This window comes from Tenebrio molitor, chromosome 6 (genome assembly GCF_963966145.1).
Source record: "Tenebrio molitor chromosome 6, icTenMoli1.1, whole genome shotgun sequence".
NCBI lineage: Eukaryota > Metazoa > Arthropoda > Insecta > Coleoptera > Tenebrionidae > Tenebrio > Tenebrio molitor.
In genome coordinates this window covers 11098205-11121571 of record NC_091051.1, presented here as the reverse complement: position 1 = coordinate 11121571, position 23367 = coordinate 11098205, and the positions used below count along the sequence as shown (strand labels likewise).

The 23367-nt window shown below is 35.1% G+C and overlaps 1 protein-coding gene across 1 annotated transcript in view; it reads left to right on the top strand.

The window, feature by feature from the left end:
* Positions 1-20646, top strand: part of LOC138132955 (cell adhesion molecule 2-like) — a 199196-nt gene extending 178550 nt beyond the window's left edge. The window contains exons 5-6 of the mRNA XM_069050702.1: positions 16049-16447; positions 19384-20646. Coding sequence (XP_068906803.1) covers positions 16049-16447; positions 19384-19466 — 482 coding nt within the window. The 3' untranslated portion in view covers positions 19467-20646. The remainder of the gene's footprint in view (positions 1-16048; positions 16448-19383) is intronic.
* The last annotated feature ends 2721 nt before the right edge of the window (positions 20647-23367 follow it).

Sequence of the window (23367 nt, the reverse complement as noted above, 5' to 3'; positions counted from 1 at the left end):
AACATGCAATGTTTGCAGTCTCAGCAACTTCCATTTCTCTTTCACTTTAGTTCAAATTCATTTTCAAACTTTTGACACGACGCTTGTAATATTCACGTTTTGTGTGATGAAAACCTTAGCAACCAGCCACATACTAATATTTTATGCAAATATTAAAATTACTTAATTAAAAAGAAACTATGCAATTCAAAATAACTTTGAGAGTGGAAAAAAGTTAATAAATAATTCGAGAGATAAATATTAACCAGTCTCGAACTCTATATTGCTAGCCCTCGCTATCGCTCGCGCGCAAACACGTCCTCGACAGGTAAACATTATTTAGTTACCTCCCTTAATATTTAAATAATCATTAAAGCGGTTTGAAAGTATGTATTTAATTATTATGTATTCCATCATTCAACTTATACAAAGTAGTCGTTTGCCTCACATTTCTATGACTATGACAAATAGTTAAAAAAATATATACATACCACGTTTTGAAATTTTTAAATAAAGTTAAAAAAAATATATTAATGGATAATTAAGTGCTATTTATGATGCAAGAAGGCAATGATTTAGATTTGCCAAATACTCCACCAGATGTTAAAGAAACAACAAACCTTCAAATTAATGTAGACCCGTACTTTCTTCTTTAAATCGAATGACGGAATAGTAAGGTAAACAACAAGTGCATGAAGGAATACTTTTTTCACCAATAAAAGGTTGAGCAATTTAATGAGTGAAAAAAAAACATTGTTTCTAATGGACACTTATGATTCAGCTATTTCGGTGAATGTATTTACATAACGCCAGTGTGAAATAATGACAAGTTAGACATCATTACCATAAATACATGTTTTACGGACTAAAAATAGTGGATTATAATACAGTCATAGGCACATGCCATTTTTTGACTTGAGTAAAGGAAATTGCTTATTCTGGGGTGATTTAGATAATTTTTTCTGAAATATAACTTCAATGCTAGTTGTGGTCTCGAACGCCACTTTGTCATAAATCCATACTTCATGAATTTTAGACGTTGGAATTATAATTGTGCATTTTATTATTACCATCTGCTAACGGCAAAAATTTATAAAATAAACAAGAGCAACATTTTACATTCGTAAGAATGGGTAATTTACCAACTTTATTGCCAAACGGGACGCCCCTGGTAAGCATATTTTTCGCTGAATTGTCAAAGAAACGTCAACGATGTGCTGTCGTGTTAACTTAGAAAACAACTTTTCGATTTCGGCAAAGTTTACTATAATTGTAAGTAACAATTATCCCAGAATAGGTGGTAAAATGAGTTTTACCATTGAAGAGAAAGCGTTCCTATTAGAATGTTACTTTCCAAATAGGGTAAATAGGCAACCAATAAAACGATTGTGCATAGCAAGTAAAATTTTGCGTACGATCGAAGTATGACAAACGTTTCGATAAAACAAAAGATGAGCTAGCACTCTTGATTTGTTTTCTTTTTGACCACTTGTATTGTCTCTAATTTGCATAAATAATAAAAATACATTGTATAAATAACGTGCATCTTCATTAAATGAAATTACACCTCTTTTTTTTAATACGCACCTACAAATAGGAACGTATCCACGTTGACAATTTTTTGAAAAAAGTGTTTTTTTTTATTCTTGGAAAACACATTAAACAAAACTTTATCATAATGTGATAAAGCTCAACATTCTTTCATTTCATTTACGAAGAGACGGCTTTTTATTACCTTTATTACTATTTTGTGTAAATTTTCCAGGTTGTGTCTTTACATCCTGTGTGCTTTACAGTGGAAATCGTTTTTAATAATCATAATGATTTAAAATATCAAAAAAAGAAGGAATTTAGTTGTGGGTAAACACCACAAAAACGCCTTCTATGTGCTAACGTATGTTGGTTAAATTTGGGTGAAATTCCTTTTGCTACAGGAAGACACCAACTTCGTCTTAAAAAAGTACCGCCATAAAAAAGTATTTAAGACCTGGGCCACACTATTTCACATCATTTTTACGAGGTAAGTGTTCCCACTGTGTTTATTAATATTTTTTGTTATGGTGGAGATGAAGTGAAAACGCCCCGAACATGTTTTTAGCTTTGGTTACCTTGGAAATGCAACGAAAACATCATATTATTGTTAGGGGTCAAAATTGAATCATCAAAGTATATTATGTGTATTTATGGCATTGTATTATTTATTGTCGAGTTCGGAATTACATGTGTTAAAAAAAATTAAACAAAAGCAAATTTGACTAATACAATTATGCCGCCATTTCGGGAAGAAATTAATGGTTTCGTACCATTATCTTATTGTAGTGGAAAAATCATTTACCTATGTAACAATTCGAAATGAGATTTCGACTCGATTAGAATTTCTATTTTTCGTTAATTTCGCTGCATGCAACGGTCCAACAATACTTATTGTTTTACAGTTTATAAATGGAACGGCGAATTTGAAAACAAAAACATTCACCTTTGTTTTAATAACGACACCTGTACATTCATGCAACTCGGTTTAATCCATCCCCAACATTTACTGTAGCCGTGGTAATCCGGATATTGTTTCATTTTTATTTTGTATCAGCATTTGCAGTGTCGCTGTGTTTTTTCAAATAATTGTTTTTTTTTTGTATATGCATACTGGTGCTCCACAACATGTTACAACTGTTCAAATGGCATACAGTAAAGGCGGAATTATTTTGTCGTCAGTATGCTAAAATTATTGAAGTTGTATACGAGTTTTTGGAAACGGTCGCTCTCTATCTACACAAACACGAACTTAGTTATTCAAATTAATTAATTTTCACACAACCCTTTACGTTTATATTTTATCTATAAAATGTACTCGTTAAAGACATTGCGTCAATTTAAATATTCGTTCCGCTAAGCCCGAAAGAGGGGCATCATTTTGACGCACCGCTGCGGCCTAAATTGAGAACAAATTTGTTTGTTCTGTGAATAATTGCTCTCATTCTGTCTAATTTCTCTTTAAAAGGGTTAAAACGTTCCGGCATTATAGTGAAAGCACATTTATAACGGGAACGGCCCCGTTCTGGAACTATTATTTCCATATAATCATCACTTCAAGGGCAAATCAAGATAACGGAGGCTAAAGCTGGGCAATGTGAAATTTTAACTGACGGTATTTCCAATACGTCGATACACCGATATATTAAATACTTCTTTGCATCAAATTTAATTAAACTTCTTTTGCTCAACTGGGAGAGAAATGATAAATTCATTCACTGCCATTAAATTTCATATAATGTAATTCATTTGGTAATTCCAATGCTTGCACTGTGAAACCAAAAAAAATATGGCGTGAAGATTAACAATGCGTTGGATGCCCTGGGGATTGTTTGTAGCATCCTACGCAATGATAAAAAAGTGTTTTTTTTCCAAGGTAGACTCGATTGAAGACGAACAGAAGAAAGGAAAAACTACTTGGCAATTCTCCAATTTGCGCTTTCCAAATAGGAGAAGAGTTGAAGGTTAACAAAGATTGTATTGGGGCGGTTCTTTGTTCATTTAGTAGGGTACTGACAATATTGACACTTCTGGGGACTAGGAACAGCAAATTTCCTAATACATGTGCAGATCATCCCGACATAACTTTTCATCACTTAGTGATGAAACTTCGATGATTTGGATCTAAACAGGAGTTGATGCAATGTGTAAAGGGAGGCAATGAGGAAATTTAAAGTTCACTTTTGTTCCTGGATAATAAACTTTACTTTCCAAATGTGGTGAAGCTTTGTAAGAACTTTGGCGGGTCTAATATTTTCACTGGAGAGAAATTTAATAATAAATGCGTTGCGCAACAGAAGAAATCAATCGCAACGATAACAATAGTACCTAGGGCTTTCAGATAAAGTAAACCAAAACTTCCCTACCGGCTTTGCAGATCGTTGACTTACTCAATCCAGGATCCGACTCCGATGACACATGTCGTTTCCCTTAACAGGACCCAGTTTGGGGGGTGTTCCGTGTAGACTACATTGCTCCGTTATTTATTTCTAGGCTGAGACACAGGCACAAGGCTTACGTTTAAGAAAACCTTAGAAAAAAAGTCCTAGCAAGAGTAAGCGGTAACGGGATTCGAACCCTCTACCTCCACGGTAGCAAGCGAGTGTGCTTGGCACTTGGCCACACACCCTAGTTTATGCTTCTAGGTAGTCAATTACATCATACTCGCAGATAAGTAGGAAGTAATACAGGCACAAAAATAATAAATTTGTTACACAGTGCTGTTTACAAAGAAATATTGTATCCAATAAGAAAATTAGGATAATACATGACTTGAGAGCAGTGAATTTCTTCATGTTCTAGTCTTAACATCGAATATCCTAAATTTCTTTGATGTTCCTTTTTTGAGATTTATTATGACTGACTAAACAAAATACATATTCAAAAAATTTCCAAAAATGTAGATTAGAATCTGAATCTTTGTTCATTATGTAGTTCTTTTGTCAGGGCTGTAGTTTCCTTTATTCATTTTATAGATTAAGTAGATATCGATGGGACAAGATAGGAATATATCGATGAAAATTCTTGGCCGTAAGTGTCGTGTGTCAGTCATTACATTTTCATTTAAAACGAGAGGGAGTCGAGGATGCAATTTAAAAAAATCCGATCCGGATGAAAAACCGTCCCGTAATTACTCACTGCCAAAACAACGCTAAGCTGAGCTGTGTCTTATGTTAATCTGGCATAATCCTGTCTGGTTGGTTCATGCTCTCCTGCCAGGACGGGGCCATTATTCACGCAGCTCAAGGCTATGTTCCCTTATTAATGTCGGGACTTGACTAACGTGTGCGCTCAGCCCTTTCGTCATCTGTCATACTTCGCCAAACTTTAGGGAGCGCCGCACTTAATTATTTATAAATACCAAATAGGTGCCTCGTTACAATAAAAGCCTCTCGCGAAAATTATGCAGCACAGCTGGCGAACGCCGCCGCCACGGCGACAACGAAGCCCCAAATTTATTAAAACGGAACGCTCTTCTCCTTCTTCCTATATCACATCATGACCTAGAGGATGTCACGAGCCTGTCCATCCGAAATCGCCATACCGGCTCACTTTATTACACACCGACCTAGTCACAGTCCGAATAGATTACCTATCTACGATTAATAACTTCCCCTATAAAACGCGACATTTGACGCTAATTTTATTGCGATCGATGTTGGCTAAAACAGCGGAACAATTTCCTATCATCGAGACCATATGGTGATGGGGCGCTTTTTAAATAATCGCTCTCGCTAGGGGTGGAAAATTTAACGGACGTACACACTGACATTTCGTTTTGAAAAACCGATAGGTTCTATTATTTGCACGGACCTCGACACACTTTTTCACCTTCAACAGAATACAACCGGGGAAGTTTAATATGTCGAGTGCTGTGAAAAAAATAACACAAAACACTAACCACTAGCGAGGCTGTCAAGTCGATTCTCAAATGTTCACTTCAGAAAACTATATCTTTATTAAAAATATTTTCATTTCACATTGTATACCCTTTTAATTTAATCAAATATTTGTAACATCTACGAGTGATGATGAGCCCGACGGAATTAAAAATGCAACCCACAATACATTTGGAACGTAAAGCTGGATATGGACGCGATAAATATCCAGCATTACCTTCGAAGTGTATTGTGGGTTGCATTTTCAATTCCGTCGGAGTCATGATCACTCGTGAAATACCCTGAATTAGATTGCTTAAGATAATTAGAAAAAGTTAAGTTCAAGGAAAAAATAGACAACTACTGGACTAATGAACATTGTCTTGTCTTTAAGCTTCACCTAGATTCTTCAAAATTGTACAGCTTTATAATATAGAATTCTGTTAGTAATTGGGGATATTTCTAGTGCTACTCTTTGTTCACAAAATAATAAAAGAAGTACTTTGACATAAGAACTTATAATACTTTACTGTTCATCGTTATATTTTAAAAAGGTAATAAAGTAAGATTAAAAGACAATTGCGTAGCAATTGCATTATTAGTTACTCTGTTAGCTACTCTATTTAAATAGCAAATAGATAACATTCCAAAATTAAAAATTAAATTATATCTGCGAAGTCAAAAGAACTATCTTCTTGTGTTGGTAGAATTTGTTAATATTTATAACTAAATTATGAAGTGGGGGGTCATTATAAATGATTGTACCATCGTAGTAGGCGTTGGTGGCTAAATTGAATGTGTCGCAAGCTTGATAACATGAGTGACTAGCATCGCCGGTAGGTGGCGCTACTGGCGGTAGTGGAAATCTGTCTACTAGTTTGTCTAACGTTGCGAAGCAGGCGGCACATCCAAAATTTGTGTGGGTTTTCAACGCCAACTGCGATGGGACAATCATTTATAATTACCCTGTTATGTGCGTGCTCTGCTAAGGCAGACAAGCAATAGCCACTGGACAGTTCAAATATTAGGTAGATCAGGTAGAAAACATGTTATAAAATGAAGTCCTTTTTAAATTAAACTACGTGAGACACGCTGCTGTCGAAACTACCAAGAGCTGGTTAAAAAAAAAAACGACGATGATTCCTTCTTTGAGAACAATCCATCTTGTTCAAAATTTCTTCTTTAAATCCAGTCACATGTCGTTTCGATGTCCGTCTTTTAGAGCAGTCTTTGTAGAAGGTTTTCTAACTGAAAGTTTGAAATTTGAAAATTCTTAAGATCAGACTCATTTAAAGTTAAGAAAAATTTCTGACCAATAAATGGTTTTCATCTTTAAAATGCTCCTTTAATCAAAACATCTTTTGAACATGTTTTTACATTTTTTGCATACAAAACAGCAACACGAAAACATTTCTTGACATTTCTATTATAATAAGAAATCCCTATTGATTGGTTACTTAAAGCAACAAAAATTAATCTATCCGTTACTGTCGGGATTTAAATTACGAATTTTTATTTCTTTTAGATGTCTGTGTACGATTTAGTCTTCCGAGTGGAACAAATTTTTGTTGGTTTTAAATCTGTGAATCACAAATTCACTTTTTGTGCAATTCTTAATCCGTTTACGACCGTTTGTTTACGCTCACCGTGCAAAACGTTTTTACTCTTCCGCGGCTTCGTACTAAAAGTGCTGATTACAATTTTGTTTGAAAAAGACTTCCAGGTTGTACCCAAGAGATGTTACGGTGCAGGAGAAAGCATCGAGTTAAAATTGAATATCCAAAAACGTGAACCTTTCAAAGCGTTTAATTTTAGAACAGTTTTTATATCAGCGAGGTTAGTAAACCCAACGTTCGACTGCCAACAACGGACTGGTATGTTCGCTGGAATAAATTTTTTATATTCTCATTATTTATACAAAGGTACGATTAAATATTGAAGTTTGAGTGGAAGATAAAGGTTACACTGCGCAGAGAAGTAGGGTTGTGACAAAAGGGTTAAATCTATTCGATAATAAAATGCGCTGCGGAGTAGGTGTGACGGCGTCAATGATGCAAAATGGTGGAGGCGCCGGGCAAATCAAGTTAATCTTTACGCTTTATGAAATTTTCGTATCTTCCAGAATATGTATTAAAAACGGAATGTGTGGGATCTTAGTTATCAAAGTCTGAGGTTTTTTGTTTTATTTGATACAATGTCGCTATGACAACGAAAGCGGCGAAGAAACGGAGGATTAAGGACAACACGTCAAGCTGAGTCAAGTCAAGCGCATTTTCAAATAAAGCTTCTCAGTTTAGTGCTACATTTAATATACGTAAATGTACTTGAAAGCTTTCTTTGCAGAGACTTGGCAGAAATGAAATAGATTTTCATTTGATATTTATTTTTGGACATTTCACTAATAACAGACATTTTAATATTTCACTCAAAGGCAGGTACGACAGTTCACTTTGAACAAATATTTTCACTACCTAAATAACACAAGCCCGTGTGTGTGTTGCTCATAATAAAGGCAATAAATTTTGAGGGTTCATTTAGTATTTAATCTTGTTTTGACGTGTGTGAGGTTTCTATTTAGTTATAGAAGCTTGTAAACTGTTGCCATGTCATTAATTCAGTCCCACACTGTACGTGTCAGAGTCAATGGTGAAGTTTGTAAAGATCCTCTATAATTTAACTACCCTCAAAACGACCAAATTATTTTACGCCTGTACAGTGAAAGGAAGCCGAAACCGGTTTTATAATTTATAGTTTTTTCTTGCTTAAATCCACCACCCTATCTGATTTTCTTCATAATCATTAAGCTCTGGAGACGTTTGGTAGGCTTAACCCTTGTTGGATAGTTATAGCTTCATAAAGATAAAAGCTAAACTCTGATCACGTCTTCAAATGAATGCGTATTCACGCTGAAACGGTTTCTTACACTGCGAAAAGGATAATTTTTGCAAACGAAGCGATTTTAGTGTGAATTTATGGCATCGCGAACAATTTGACATTCAAATAGTTCATTATGGCTGTTCTGTATTTAAATAACTTATTAAATGAGCTGGTTTCGTCTAACCGTGTTAAATCTTTTATTTAAAAGTCTTTGATCTAGGAGAGTGAAAAATTCAAATCCTTTTAATTTTTACGATTTTGAAACTTTAAATGGAGAGGAAAGTACAGTTAATTAGATACTAAAGCCTGTACGAGAGCTTTCTAAATGGTAATATCCAGAGTGTCGGTTTATTTTATGGCAAATATGATCCAGCGAGGCAGTCGGAACATTTTTTCAAATTAACCACTTAAATGCTAATGAAAATTATTTGTAGAAGGATTCGCCGGAAAATTAACACAGGTCGCAGTAGTAGATCTTATTTATCTGATAACGTTTCTGTGTCACTAAATGGAACCAATTATGACATCGACGTCGGTCTTATATTGTTCGCACATTCTTATATCGTCCTTTTTCTCTTCCATTAAATATATTTTTTTTCATCAGTTAATTGTGTTTTATGTACCACAATGAGTTCGCAGTTTTTATGCTTTTTGCTTCAGAGTGCTGTTTTCTGTCACCATAATGGTATTTCTTTTATTTATTTTTTCCTCCTGAACTTTAAGGCTTTCCCACAATTTGTATTAATTTTTTGTGTTTGTTTTTTACTTTCAGCGCCAAATATAGCGAATTAATGAAATACAAATACGAATTTATTTGTGTAAAATTTCAACGAAAGCTCAATTCTAGAAGCTTAGAGGGGAATATTTAATTATACTGTTGCCTTCATAAAAATTCCGATCAGAAGGTCATCATCCATTAATTTTCTTGTTGGTATATTTTGAAAAATATTTTTCCAAATATGCTAAAATTGAAAAAAAAATCTGAAATAACAAGTTGGGTTTGAGTACTTTTCAAATCCACTTTCTGTGGTTTCTTTTGTTTCAATTACAAACACAATACACTGTTTTTTTTAATTTTGTTTTTCTCTTTAAATAGATTTTGAAAAGCCACTGGCGCAGTATCTGAATAGTTTTCCAATAATGTATCACAAAGGATCTGTTATTAAAGGCACAAGGAGGCGAAACAGTAACCATAATATTAAATGTTTCCCGGTTAACCGTTCTCACCCCTTTTAATCTTCTATTTATAGGAATAGAAAAATGTACCCTTTCACGTCTAATGTAATCACAAATTCAATACCATATTGTGAAGTTTTCGTAATTTTTATTTCTTTGAAAAGAACTGAGTGTTGGTTTTTGGAAAAGAAAAAATTTAATGTTCTCTAATGATCAATGAAACATCACTGCTAATGCATCGAATTAACTTTTTGTATCAGAGCAGTTGAGTTTAACTGTGAAAAGGAACGTTAAACAATTTTATGTGGTCATTTATACCTATTTTATTTCTTCAGATGTAAGAATTTGTAATGTTTCCTTAATTGAAAAGTCTAAGAAAGACATCTTGTTAAAGTTTACTATCGGAACTTCAGCGAAGGGAAATTCTTTCCAAAATAATTTGCAAGTAGAAATATATAAAGTCAGGCAAATGTTAGTTTCTAACAGTGTGCTAATTTCAACCGATTGAAATTGTTAGAAACAATTTAAATAGACAAGAGCCACAGAAAATTTAAGACTCCTTTGGAATGAAGGAATTCACGTGAAACTTGTCAACTGTTTGAAGATGTTAGCAAGGAACAAATCTGCATTTCTTGAGATACATGTTATGGCTTGGAGGGAAATTGTTTTCTAACAAGGAACTGTGTTTAAGTATTCTATTTTAATTTGGGAATATCGGCAAAAAAGGGAAACCGTCACAAGAAACCACTTTGACTTTCGATTAAAAATGAAACAGGTTGCTCTTTTATTTGTGAGTAGCATGTTCGGCTTGTTTCTGTTAGAAAATTGGGAAAAAGCAAGTCGAAACGCCTAATCCTTGAAATGGATTTTTTAGAGCAAATGATAGCTGGTAGAGAAGGGAGCGTACATCAATTTTGAGCAGTTTCCTGTTTTACGGAATGATCTTGATGTCTTTATTGTATGAGAAGCTGGGCAACATTGAAAATCACGGCATTTCAGAGATTCTAATGAAATATTTAGAAGATCGTGTCCCTTTTCCGAGTCAGATCGTTAAATATTAATACCGGCAGATATGTTGGCGGCAGAAAAAAAATACAAGGGTTGCATTGCGACAGCGTTCCGTTTTTCGAGAAACAACATATTGATTCGACGATAAGGTGGCGGCGAACAATACTTCACTGTCTACACCTTACATGCTCCATTTGCTCTCTTCGATAACCTTAAACTTATGCTATTTTAGGTAGCGACCTAATGCTTATCCAAATTTTATCTGTTATATCGAGGCGGGCAAGTCGAATTTACGCCAGGGAGTTTGGTGCGCACGTCTTCCATCTTGTTAGGGGATTATTAAAAGGGAGCGAGAAGAAAAACAATAAATCCCCTGTGTTGTTAAGTGGAGTTTAGGAGGCGGGACGGTTCGCTAAGAAATCAAACGTTTTGGCTCCGACTTTGCGCTTTTTCCTACATCGGATTATTCAATTATTCTAAAAGGATGGTTCATCCGCAATTCAATCTCTGTGGTTTTTTTACCTGCCTTACTTCTTCTTATCCGTTGTTTCCGTTATCTAACTTTTATCTTTGGAAGAGAAGTTGAATAAGTGAGAGAGCTCGGCGCGTAAACTTCCAACCGCCCGCCTCGCTGTATCTTTATACTGGAAGATTAAATAAAGGAGAGAAACAATGTCATTTCGACTTTCTCAGAAATTCTTTTAATGGCCTCCGATGTAGGAATCCGGGAAGTTTTTGGGGATCCGACTCCTAAAATTTACTTCATTGTTGAACACATTTATAAAGTGGTCATTGTTTTTGAACTCCTCTCTATTCAGACTCTGAACTTGGGGTGGTTATTGCGAATCTGATAGGCAAAACATCGATCTCAAAACCGGCTCACCTATTCCAATTTCGTCGAGTAATTGCATTGCAAATCGCAGCATGCAAACTCCATACCTAGGTAGTCATTACCGGCATAATCGATCCTTACCCCAAATTCTCTCCTTTTTTTTTTAATCGCAAAACCTATCGATCTACTTCCCGCGGCAAGCGCCACTCTTCCGCTTATAAATCATTGCTTCCTAATGTTCGGCCCATTCTGTGTTACTTAATATTAAGGGAGTTTAAAGCTAAATGGTATATACACTTTACGGTAAGATACGGCTGTACTCCCGTTATACACTCTTATTCATACGCCTTTGCTCTGCCACCACTCGCATAACACTCCTTCCACTAATTTGTTAATCTCCATCGAAACATGTTCAAACAAGTCGATTGTGTCAATCATCATTACCGACTATATTGGAGTTTGACGGTTGCGTGTATTAATAATTAGGTTAGGCTATCGATTTCAATGATTTTCACGCCAATACGAAAACTCCGGTAATTTAACCAAGGTAATGGTCTGCCACATTACTCTTCCATATCTGTCGAGCTAGAAAGCTCACTTTTATACCTATGCATCCATACTTTGTAATAAATGAATTTATTTTACGATTACTTTTTATTTTATGGTACGTACAGAATACGTACTTACGTAACATCAAACAACCTCGTATCCGCACCTCACTGAGAATTTTCAAATAATGAAAGCAACTTGCGATATAAATTCATGTTCTCGCAGTCATAATGTTTTATATACCTGGTGTTACGTTAAAAATGGTATCGTCTTCCCTGTGGAGTTATTATACGCCAAAGTATATACATAATTTAAAGAAAGGAAAAAATGTTGCAATCGAATGTTGGAATTCTAAATTTTTGATTAACGTTGGCATTTCTAAAACCCTTCGTAGTTCATTATTTTTGGCGATTACAGCTATCAGTGAGACATCTGGTGCGAATTGAATGAACTAATTATAAGACATACTCAAGCCGGTGGCTATTCAAATGTTTGTGTTGTAAAACGACGGTAATTGAAATTTATAATTTAAAAATGATTAACAATAAGATGGATAAAACAAATTGTTGTGTTTTTGGCTGTAACACGTGCCGAAAAAACGAACCAGAAGCATGTTTCTATTTCTTTACACGTAAAATGTCATTGTCAGTTAGCTGCAAAATACAAACTTTCAATGTGTAATGCTTTTTAATTATCTCATAACTCCAACAACTTCAGTTTTAAATTTATTCTCCAAACAATTTATCCAAAATATCTTTTCGTAATTACGTGGTGTGCTTCTATTTATTCAACAAGTTTCAAACGAAAGTTAGTATTTCCCTCTAGTTTTCGTTTCATTTTCTTTAGCTTCGCAGGAAATGACTGACATTTTTTGCCCACTGACGCAATCTGTATGTTCTTATTAACACCAATCATGACTAACTTCAAGCAGCTGCTCTTGATAGTTGTTTGTTTACTTACAAGAAAAAAATATTAGGAGAAGTAGTTGTGTACTTTGTGTAGAGGAATTCATAAAACGCCCTCACGCTAACTCAGTTTCAAACTTTGTTTCTAGCTAAAAAGTTTCACATTACGAGGAGACTTTATACTGACAATGAACAGTCCTAAGATCAATGATAATATGACGTGATCAGATAGACCAACAGGTAGTACCTACACGAAAGATAATACGAAAGATATGTTTATTAAAACGTAAACATTTAAAAAGGACAACAGCCAACATTTTATGGAAATAAAATGATTGCAAAGCAGTTATACAGGGTAGTTCACGAATGATTATGAGCCTGAAGGAATCGAAAATGCAACCCACAATACAAAAGCAAACCTGGATATTTCCAAGTTTGCTTTCCAAATGTATTGTGGGTTGCATTTTCAAATTCGTCGAGCTCATTATCATCACTCGTGAAATACCCTGTATAACCAAGGATAGTTTAAAACAACAAGAAAGAAATGAGTCAATAATATTGGGTGATTGAAAATATTGTATGAAAATTTATGTGACAACTCTGTAGGTAGGATAGAGTTAATTAACATTTCTTTGACAGTTCATAGTCGGGCAATTTTGAAAATTGTTAAGTCAATGTGCAATGGTATAAAAAAATCGATGCCTATATAATGTCATGTAAATGTCAACTCTACCCCACCCAAATAAATTTTCATACATAGTTGCCATATTTATATTTATCCATAATCATTTTAAATCACCCAATAGAAGAAATGAGTAAAAAATGAATTATTGTGTATTTTATTTATTTCGAAAAATAACGTGTGTAGAAATGAAACGTTTGGATTGCAACTATGAACGTGTCACGTGTGTCTGTTTAAGGCGTTGTGATCATAATCGTAAGTAGGTTTCATTTTAGGTTATGTTAACTGTAAGTTAAGTAAACCGCAGCCAACTCCCAACGTTCCAGTTTTTTTCTAATATTTGCAGTATTTGCACCTTGAAAGGACATTGAGTGCAATAGTATGATAAAGCTTTTACTGTGTAAAAGATAGGTTATGCATTAATTAATTGTTGTGGGCAAATAAATAATGATAATTAACGTTGCCAGTCGGTAATAAATACACTCTTCATGTTGTCAGCTTGACGAATCGTTATTTGCGCCAAAATCTCGCCACATCACGAGAAAGCAACTTTCATTTTTGCTGATATTAAAGAAAGTTGAACGAAAATAGGGGGTTACAATGTGACATTGTCATTTATGTTTTACTAAATAATCCGGAACAATAGAGCCAAAAATGTACGCCGTACCTGTCAAACCATGAATTTGTGAAATTTATTCAACATTGTTTCCTGCGTATGTGGTTAATTTATTTTTAATAAAGTCTAGTCGATACTAGGGATGTTATTAAAATGTCGTCAGTGACATGTATTCACCAATTCCTTGTCCCCGCCTTGTGTCATGCTTTTACTGGAAAATGTTTATTAAGGCTGGGTTGGTGGGTTGAAGCGTCAGCTCTGCTCAAACGATATTATCAGCACGAATGTCTAACAATAAATATGCAGATATCATATAATTTCTTTAAACTTTGCGGGAATGGTTTCGTAAATTGAACTAGTCGAACAAGTGTCCGAAAAACTACTTCACTAATTGATTTACGCCATTACTGGGTAGATTGATTAAAATTGTGTAGGTATCGGTCTTGGTTAGCAGCCTGAAATTTTCCTCGAATGTTGCTCTTATCACAAAGGTTCATAAAGTGTATTTTTCAATTTCGCATTTCTGATGTATTTGGGTGAATATAATAGCAGGGACGTCGCATAAGGTTCTGGCATTTACACAATTCACCATTTTATAGTTGACTGAAATAAATTATTTCTATAGATCGGTCTAACACGTTGCCGCATTCTCAGCGTTTCTGTTAAATTTATTTAAGCACCCTTTGCCTGCACAATATAATGCAGAATTTAAGTAGATTCTTAAAAAAATACTTAATTTTTTCCGGTAAATAATGGGCTTTTATAATTTTGTAGTTATTTTATAGTAATAGGTACAAGGGTTATTCACACAAGAGTTGTAAGAGCGTAACATGCAACCCAAATTACATTTACATTACAAAAACCATGATGCCTATAATGTAATTTGGGTTGCATATATGTTAGGCTCGTACTCTTGTGTGAATACTAGATCAGAATTTTTTAGGTTTGTTAATTTACGTCCATTCTCATTTGCAAACCCAAGTTTTTTAAATTGTAGATTTCTTACAATAAGTCTGTAATTACGATTTTAATTTTATATTTACATACACTGCGTTTTTTATTTCGCTGAACATACAACGTAAAATGGCTATGTTTAGTTCTAAAATGGAGAAGTCAATTCATTTGAAATAGGCAACCAAACTTACAGATCCATGAATCTTATGTTCAGTAAAATAAAAAACTCACGGTATGCATATGAAAAGCAATGAATAGTTTGCTGTTTAAGCGGCTAATTGTGAACGTGTGGGATTTAAGTACCTTCATTTATAGAAGATTGTGACATGGCACTTGAAAATCATATGTATTCTTATTGCTAAGAACAACTAGTTGCTCCAAATGCCTCGGAGATATTTGTATGATGCGTTGTACAAGTAATTGTTCTGTGCAGACATAGCAAACTTAACAATGAACTAGTTACATTATGTAAATGTCAACAAGCCAATTAGCGTAGCGCAGTCAACGATTAGACTTGTTACTAAAACGTTGGTGTATTTAGTAGTAAAAAAAGTTAACATCACATTCGGCGGAACGACTTAAGAGAAAAATAAAGTTGGGCACAAATTGCTTTGAGAAAAACAAAACAGCTCAGCTTGATACTTTTTTTTTTAGAAAATTTCATTTTCGAGCTAGCAAGAAGCAAGTGCATCTCGTTCATCCACTTGTAGATTTTTTATTTTTTAATAGGTAATTGGTAAGGCACCAATTTTGCGCTCGTTTGCATTCATACATATTAAGAGTTTTAACGTCGCTGGGAGAAAGCGTTGTTTAAATATATTTTTATACATAAACCCTTGCCTGACCTAGATAAGGTAAAACGAGGAAATTTCTCTGCGAAATTCGCGCTAAAAGTCTGTTTTATATTAGGTAGAGCAATAAATTTACTTTTAAAATAGCCAACTAGTGAGAAAAAGTAAACCATTCCGGGCACATTTCCGTCGAGGGAACCGGCCGGGGGAAACTTTATTAAAACTATCGGGTCGTGGTCCTTACCATTAAGGCGTTCTTTTCTGTTCGCAGCATTACCAGAAGAGGGTCCCCGAATATCAGGTGGCCGTCCTCGCTATCAGGTCGGCGATACGGTCCGCGTGAATTGCACTTCGGGTCGGTCGAAACCTGCCGCCAATCTGAAATGGATGATCAACGGAGAGCCCGCCGACCCCAAGTTCCTCGTCCCCCAGAAGAAGATAATAACCGGCCGCGAGGGCCTCGAGACCACCATCCTCGGCCTCGAGTTCGTCGTCCAGCGCAAGCACTTCAAGCGCGGCGACATGAAGCTCAAGTGCGTCGCCTCCATCGAGAGCGTCTACTCCCGCAGTAACGAAGAGAGCGTCGAAGGCGAGCGGCCCCAGAGAGCCTCCGTGCTGGAGAGCCGCGGCACCGTCGCTCCAGCCGGCTCCAGGGCCGACCGGGTGCAAGGTATGAATTTTTCCGCCGTATTTTATAATTTCATGATCAGATTATTGATCTCGCCGAATGAGGACGGAATTCACAGAAACATGTTTTATTGGAACCGGGCCAAAAGTATTCATAAATAAATTTCCTGCACTGCACCATCCACTTTCTTCAAAATTTACGACATGCACGAGGATCTAAAAGGGGGGAAAGGACGACATCCTTATACTCGAGCGATACTATCAACACACGTGTTCGTCGTCGCCAGGACAATGTTATCAACGCAGGATAATACGACTTGGCTCGTAATTCTTGCTCTGTGACGTGATGCTTTCTGATGCCGCTTTTACACCTCAATCGGCCACACTTATCGCAATATAAAAATTCAACACTTTCCGCCACAAAACTGAACGAGCTCGTCTCGCATTATTAAATTGGCAAGGGTGCATCGGGTCGAGTAGCGAACGCAAACAAGAATATCCTCCGACAGATTACGTCACTTTGAATCTGCACCAACGATAACAACCAAATAACAAGTCGTCGTTGCTGATTATTTAAATCGTCTCATTTGTGTATTCAAAGAATCCAATACTTTAACAGAAGACTAACAACAATCCAAGTTAAGTCTAGAACGCCTACTCAGTCAGTGGGTTCTTATTGATTAATTACCAAAATGTTGTTTTCGAACCTACCGTTAATAAAAGCAATACATTCAAAAGGTTTCCATTGTGTTGTTTTCTCAATCACGATTTTAATAATGACAATTAACAGGTCACAGTCGCCAAAAAATAAATGGATTTTCCACGATTTACAATTCAGAAGTCTCCTGAGGACAAGGTAACGTGTGTTCAAATTTTTTTTGATGAAGTGGCTTGGTACTTGTTTTTGTTTCTGTATGTAACTGTCAGCTGTCAAATATTTCGTAAAACAGGAAATGTAAAATAAAAGGGTTAAAGTGGACGATCATCAATACGTATTTCAAAAACCGTTGAAAGGGTTAGGGAAATAGGAATATAAATTGAACCAGAAACTTCAATTTGTCATTTATCACAACAAATGAAGAAATTATTAAAGTCAGGTTACGTATTTGAAGGACTTGTCAACTACGTTTGGAAATGAGAGAGAAAACCATGGCCTGCTTGACCCCAAATTTATTTGAACATTCGTTACATGTTATGATACAATTCAGATTCAAACTGAGAACCAGACAGACAAAAAAATAATAGGTATGTCTTCTGTTGCAATATGCAACGTAAAGAGTTAGAAAATTTGGCACAAATTGATGGCGTGATGATTTATCATCTGAGGAGTAGCCCAAACGATTTCAAAATTGACATTTGAAAAACACAATTAGAAACCACATATTGTTTGTTGGAGAATTAAAAAAAAGAATGTTTGTTTAAAGTGCATCATTTATGTAAAAAATTTTTGACAGTTTAAAGCCTTGGAGCCCTTAGGGCTATACGGGAATTTATTAGGCCCTTTTGTAGCCTATTCATAACCATTTACTGTCGCGAGCAATAAATTTTGGTCGTCAATGTCATTTCAAAATTTGGTTAGATTGTCACAAATTTAAAAAAAATTTCCTGCCTGATTATGCCCATGTGAATAAAGTGTCAAAAAATTGACAAAAAAAAGACAATTAATATCATACAAGATGATAATTACGACTGTTTTACAATGGAGCATTTTCGATTGTGGCAAAGAGTGACCTTGACGATTAAAATTTATTGCTCGCGACTGTACATAATTTGGTGTATAAATATGTAATTAAAGTCCTCCAATAAAAAAGAGACTTATGGACTTTTTTTTTGGGGACACCTGCATAACATAACGTGCGTTCCAAAACTTGGCGGTTAGGTGGTCTAGTGTTCGCTTTTGTTTTCGCTAACTTATTGCTTGGCCTAGCTTGATCAACTGTTAAAACATATCTACATATCACGCGTCACAAAATTAGTAGTGCTTCTTTTGCAAGAAGAAGCTCTTTTCAGAAGTAACTAACTCGAGTTCCTGCATTTTTAGTGGGATACGATGGTTTTTACTTTAGATGAATGATTCAAATTAAATTTAAATCATAATCAAAGCGAGATTATGTATCTGAACGAAATATCAAGATATGTCAACTAAAATGAACGACTTACGTTTGTAATAGCGAAAAAAACATGAGCCCAAATTTTTTGTACGCTCGTTACACGCAGGCTATTATGCTTAGGCTTATTAGTTGTAAAAGAAGTAAGAGCAAAAAACTTACAACACAGTTTATTTTTTTGTCTACATCATCTCCTATTCATTTTTTTAAAGGTGCCCTTGAAATGCTTCGATTCAATTATTATGATTTAATCAACATTTTTCGTTAAAAATCTCCCGTCAGAGTTGGTGTTGAAGAGTCGATTGATGAACTCGTCAGTCTGCAGATTAAAAACACAAACAAAGCAAAAAGTGAGGTTATAAACAGCTGATCCGTGACCCGTAATCTGTGGTGCATTCACAATCGACTCTTCAACGCCAACTTTGACAGGAAATTTAAATGAACACCCGATACGTTTGTATAAATGGAAAATTTGATCGTTGAACTGCAGTCGAGTGCGGCAATCTCATGAGTGTAAACGACACTTTCTGCAATATTCATTCTACATCTGTGTTCAATTAGAAACTCCATCAACATCAAAACACAAATCCAAAAGTTGACATTTGTACAGCCAAGGGGGCCAAACAACTTCAATTGTTTTTAATGCACTCGTATGAAGACACACTGCGGCATTTTTTTCACTATTACAGATCTGTTACATACTTTACATTACATATAGTTTTTTTTTTATCGTGAAAGATATTTTAAAACCGTGTTTTTTTTTAATAAATATTGTTGTTTTGCTAGAATTAAATTTTTAATTTCTCGACCGAGCAGAGGAAAATGTAGTTTATGTTGAATAACAAGTTTAATTAATATGTCTTTTTTACAGCCGCAGGAAGCCGGAAAGCATTTCTCCCTCACCTTTCCCTGGTCGCGATGTGCTGTTTTTTACTCGCATTATCTCCGAGGTAATTGTGTTCCCTCTATCAGCTTTTCGCTAATAATAGATACTCGTGGAAGCCAAAGACACCTGTGTGAGTGATATCAATTTTACTGTTGCTTTGTACATTCCTTTCATTATTGCTTTGTCTGTTTTATTCTTATTTTTTTTTTATTTGTTGACGTTTATGTTCCAAGTATGAAGTAGTTTCATATGGCACTAATTTGGAAATATATTAAGTTTACATTTGATCTATGTTAACTATGTAACCATTTACTCTTGTACATATCTACAACTAATGAATGTTTCCAACAATCAAATCATACTTCTAGTCGTTATCATTTCTGGCATCGGAGTTGCCACTTTTATCCAAAATGTAAGCATCATAGATTAATGTAAATTTAAACGCTTCATTCCCTCGAGAACTGTAATGTTGATGAATCATTGAGGCGAATCGAGCTTTTAAATAATGTAAGCACAGACTGTTCATGTCATTGTAAAAATAAATTTTTCCATATTATGAATATTGATATCATATGTTATAATAATTTCAAAATTATCAAAATTAAGGCTAGTCTGTTTGTAAAGAACTAAAAATACGTTTATTATTTTAATCCTAGGGAGGACTGTAAAAATACTATCTCGAAGTGTTATGTGCATATAACGAAAACACATTAGCGCTTAAGATTTAACTTTGATATTGCACTTATTTCAAATCTAAGTCCTGCATACGGAAATTTTTTTGACAAGATAAGTTTTCAAATCGATTTGTTTTCCTTAGCCGTATTAGTTCCTACCGTTTGCAATACTTTTAATGTTGCCGCTAAGTCGTAAAATTTATCTTGCCAAAATTTCATGTTGCATTATATTGAAATAAATCCCTGTGATGAAAAAAAAATTGTAAGGTTGACGACGAGGTCAATTGGTGGTTAATTAGTACGAGTCGAGCGTTCGAATTTGTCCCTCGTTCGACTATAACTAAATAAAAATTTATATGTAGCGAAGATTAATTTTAAATATTGTGTAATTATAACTCTAAAAATTAACTAAATGTATATATAACGCATAAGTATTGCTGTAACAATGTTATTGAATTCGAACCGAAAGTCGATGGGAAATACCATATTCCGCGGTTCCAGTTCAAATCCTAACAGTTTAAAAATTACACTTATATGTATTTTATTTTGGAAAAAATAAAACCGGATTATAATAGCGAGTGGTTTTATTGGATAAATTTTCAATCACAACAAAAGAGTTGGTCGTGGTGCTCGGGATTTGGCTAAGGCCGGCGTAAATTAAAAAACTGTGGCACAAACAAAAATGGGTTATGTAGGGAATTATAAAGTAATCCCCGTCTCCATTATCAGGAGGACTTTATCTTAGGTTCGTTATCCCTGATACAAACGCGACCTCTCTGTCTTGATGAGACGGGCCGATCCACCAGGAATACCAAAACACTACTTGAAAATCCACAAACACACGAGTCTCTAGATTAAATTCACCCTGGAGTTTTCTTGTCGATTCGTCTCTTAGTTTCCCGTCATCATGTCGAAAATGTCGTTATCTTCACACTAGAGGATCCGTTGATAGAATAGGAACGACTTAAGGTGTGTATCTAGAATTCATTCATTTCCCGTATCGACACACATCAACTTATATTAAACTAAGCGTGGCAAATTTTATTTTGTTCCTCTTGTTTCCCGTCATCGCCCCACTTTGAAAATTGTTCCAAAAATAACTCGAATAATTCCGTTTGATCTGCAAAACCTCCGTCGGTTAGCGGTTGTTGTTCATCTAGGACTTTATCGTCAAAACTTTTTATTCCTTTCTTCTTTGATGGTTTTATCTTGGTCTGTGGAAACATTCATTTATCAAAGAAACAATGCCGATGTAATAAGGACTACTCTGTTTGTGAACCGCCATTGTTCACGTTCACGTCGACCTTGTTATCATTGCGGTCTAACCGTGTCGGTTTTCACCACTTACACTCCATTTCATTTATTTCACTCTTACACAATTCACCCTAACCGACCTAAATAAATGCTCCAATCTAAAACGCACCGACAAAGGATTAAACCCGTCACCATTTTTACATTAATGCGGAGGCCTCCTCCCTCAGATGCATTTTTTCTGTAAGCTCGTGGCCACCGTGAAAAGCTGTGTGATGCTTTTCGCACAGGGGTAGTCGTTACAATAACACGGACCGAAAACAATGCAAATTGCACCGTCGTTAGTGTGACTGCGAAATGCAGCTGGATTCTCTCGAGCTTCCAGGATATTCATCAACTTTGCTTTATCAACCAAAATTAAGTACGTGGAAAATGTTTGCGCTGCATTTATGTATTACGAGTACTGGAGGTCACCGTTCTTATCCGCTCATCAAAAACTGACTTCGTCGGCGAAGGAGCAATTACTGCGGGGTGGAAAGGTACACAAAAGGTAAGTGTGTCATTTGTCGAACATTTCGGCTGTGTTGTTATTGCGACTTTGCACGCTATTATAATTTTGACAGGTTATGTACACGAAACAGTCAAGAATGCTGTTACTATTTACAGACACAATTTTATAAATCAAATTGTACCACCATTGGGCTGTGCTAAATCTCCTTTGATTTACTTTTTTCCCGTGTTTATCAATTTTGTTTTTACCTTCACAAATATTACTTTGTAGGAAACTTATCATCAAGTGGACTTTATCTGAAGTTACATAAAAGTACGACATTTGTGAACTGAAGGAATCAACCGCAAATATTATTTATATGTATAATGATTTCTATCACTTAAAATATTCTTATGACTAGCAAAAATCTATAGTCCATTTTTTAATTATTGTCCGCTGGATCAATTAATAAGCAGAACAACTGTTATATTGCTATCTCTTTTCAACATAATGTAAAACAAGCTATTGGATTTTTGTACGTATTTTATTAAGTCCGTCCCACTCCCACTATGCATCTCGCTTTGATATGTGCGATTACAGCAAGACGCAAGTTGTGCGTTTATTCCAATAGCGACGTCAAAATTTTAGGTTAGGTTTTAAATACATCTGTGATCATTTCGTTTAATTTTGCTTGAAATTTCCGCCATATGATGCCATGGAAAAGCTACGCAACTCTTTCTTGAACACCATGGATCATTATTATCTCGTTCCCGTGTAAAATACATTAACAAATTTCTTATTAGCGTGTAAGGGCATTGACCTTACGTGGCATTAAGCCTGCCAAGTAGAGAATTAGACCATTATGCTATTTTCTGCCGCTTTATGCTCGTGGCGCTAGTTATCCTCTGGTGACAAGTTGAATTTGACAATTGCAAATTAGATTAATATTTCATTTTGTGCACAATATCTCCAATTCAGAAATCCTCAGTTTATTTACAGGACATTGGTCTGGTATTTTATGATGTTATAAAAAAAATTAAAGGAAATTAGGGAAAAGGTATACCGCAACTTACTACTTTTTCTTCGTGTGGGACGGGAATAGGACTTGGAAGGATTTGATCATTTATTGGATGGAGTATTTGATCGGAACCCAAAGTAACATGTTTCCTAATTTTGGGAACTGCGTTTTTTTTAATCTGCACCGCCCCATTGAATAAAAAAAATCTTTTCGATCAAAATGCAAAATACATACCTACCTTTGACCTTTCCGGTGCAGGTTTAAAATCTTAGGTACATAAAATGGGTATAAATATATTTAATACAATATTAAATTAATTAAATCACAATTTATAGTAGATAAATATAAAAACCTTTCAAATTTTCGCCTGTAGTAATGCTAACTATCCACAAAAAAAGCTTATGTTTGTCGCCTGGAAATTCGTGAAATGCGACTTTTGGATTGGAATTTAAACACGAGGGGATGCAACAAAAAATCTTTCAAATTATTACAACAACTCTATTGCTATCAAAAAACAAGAATAAACAACGCATTTC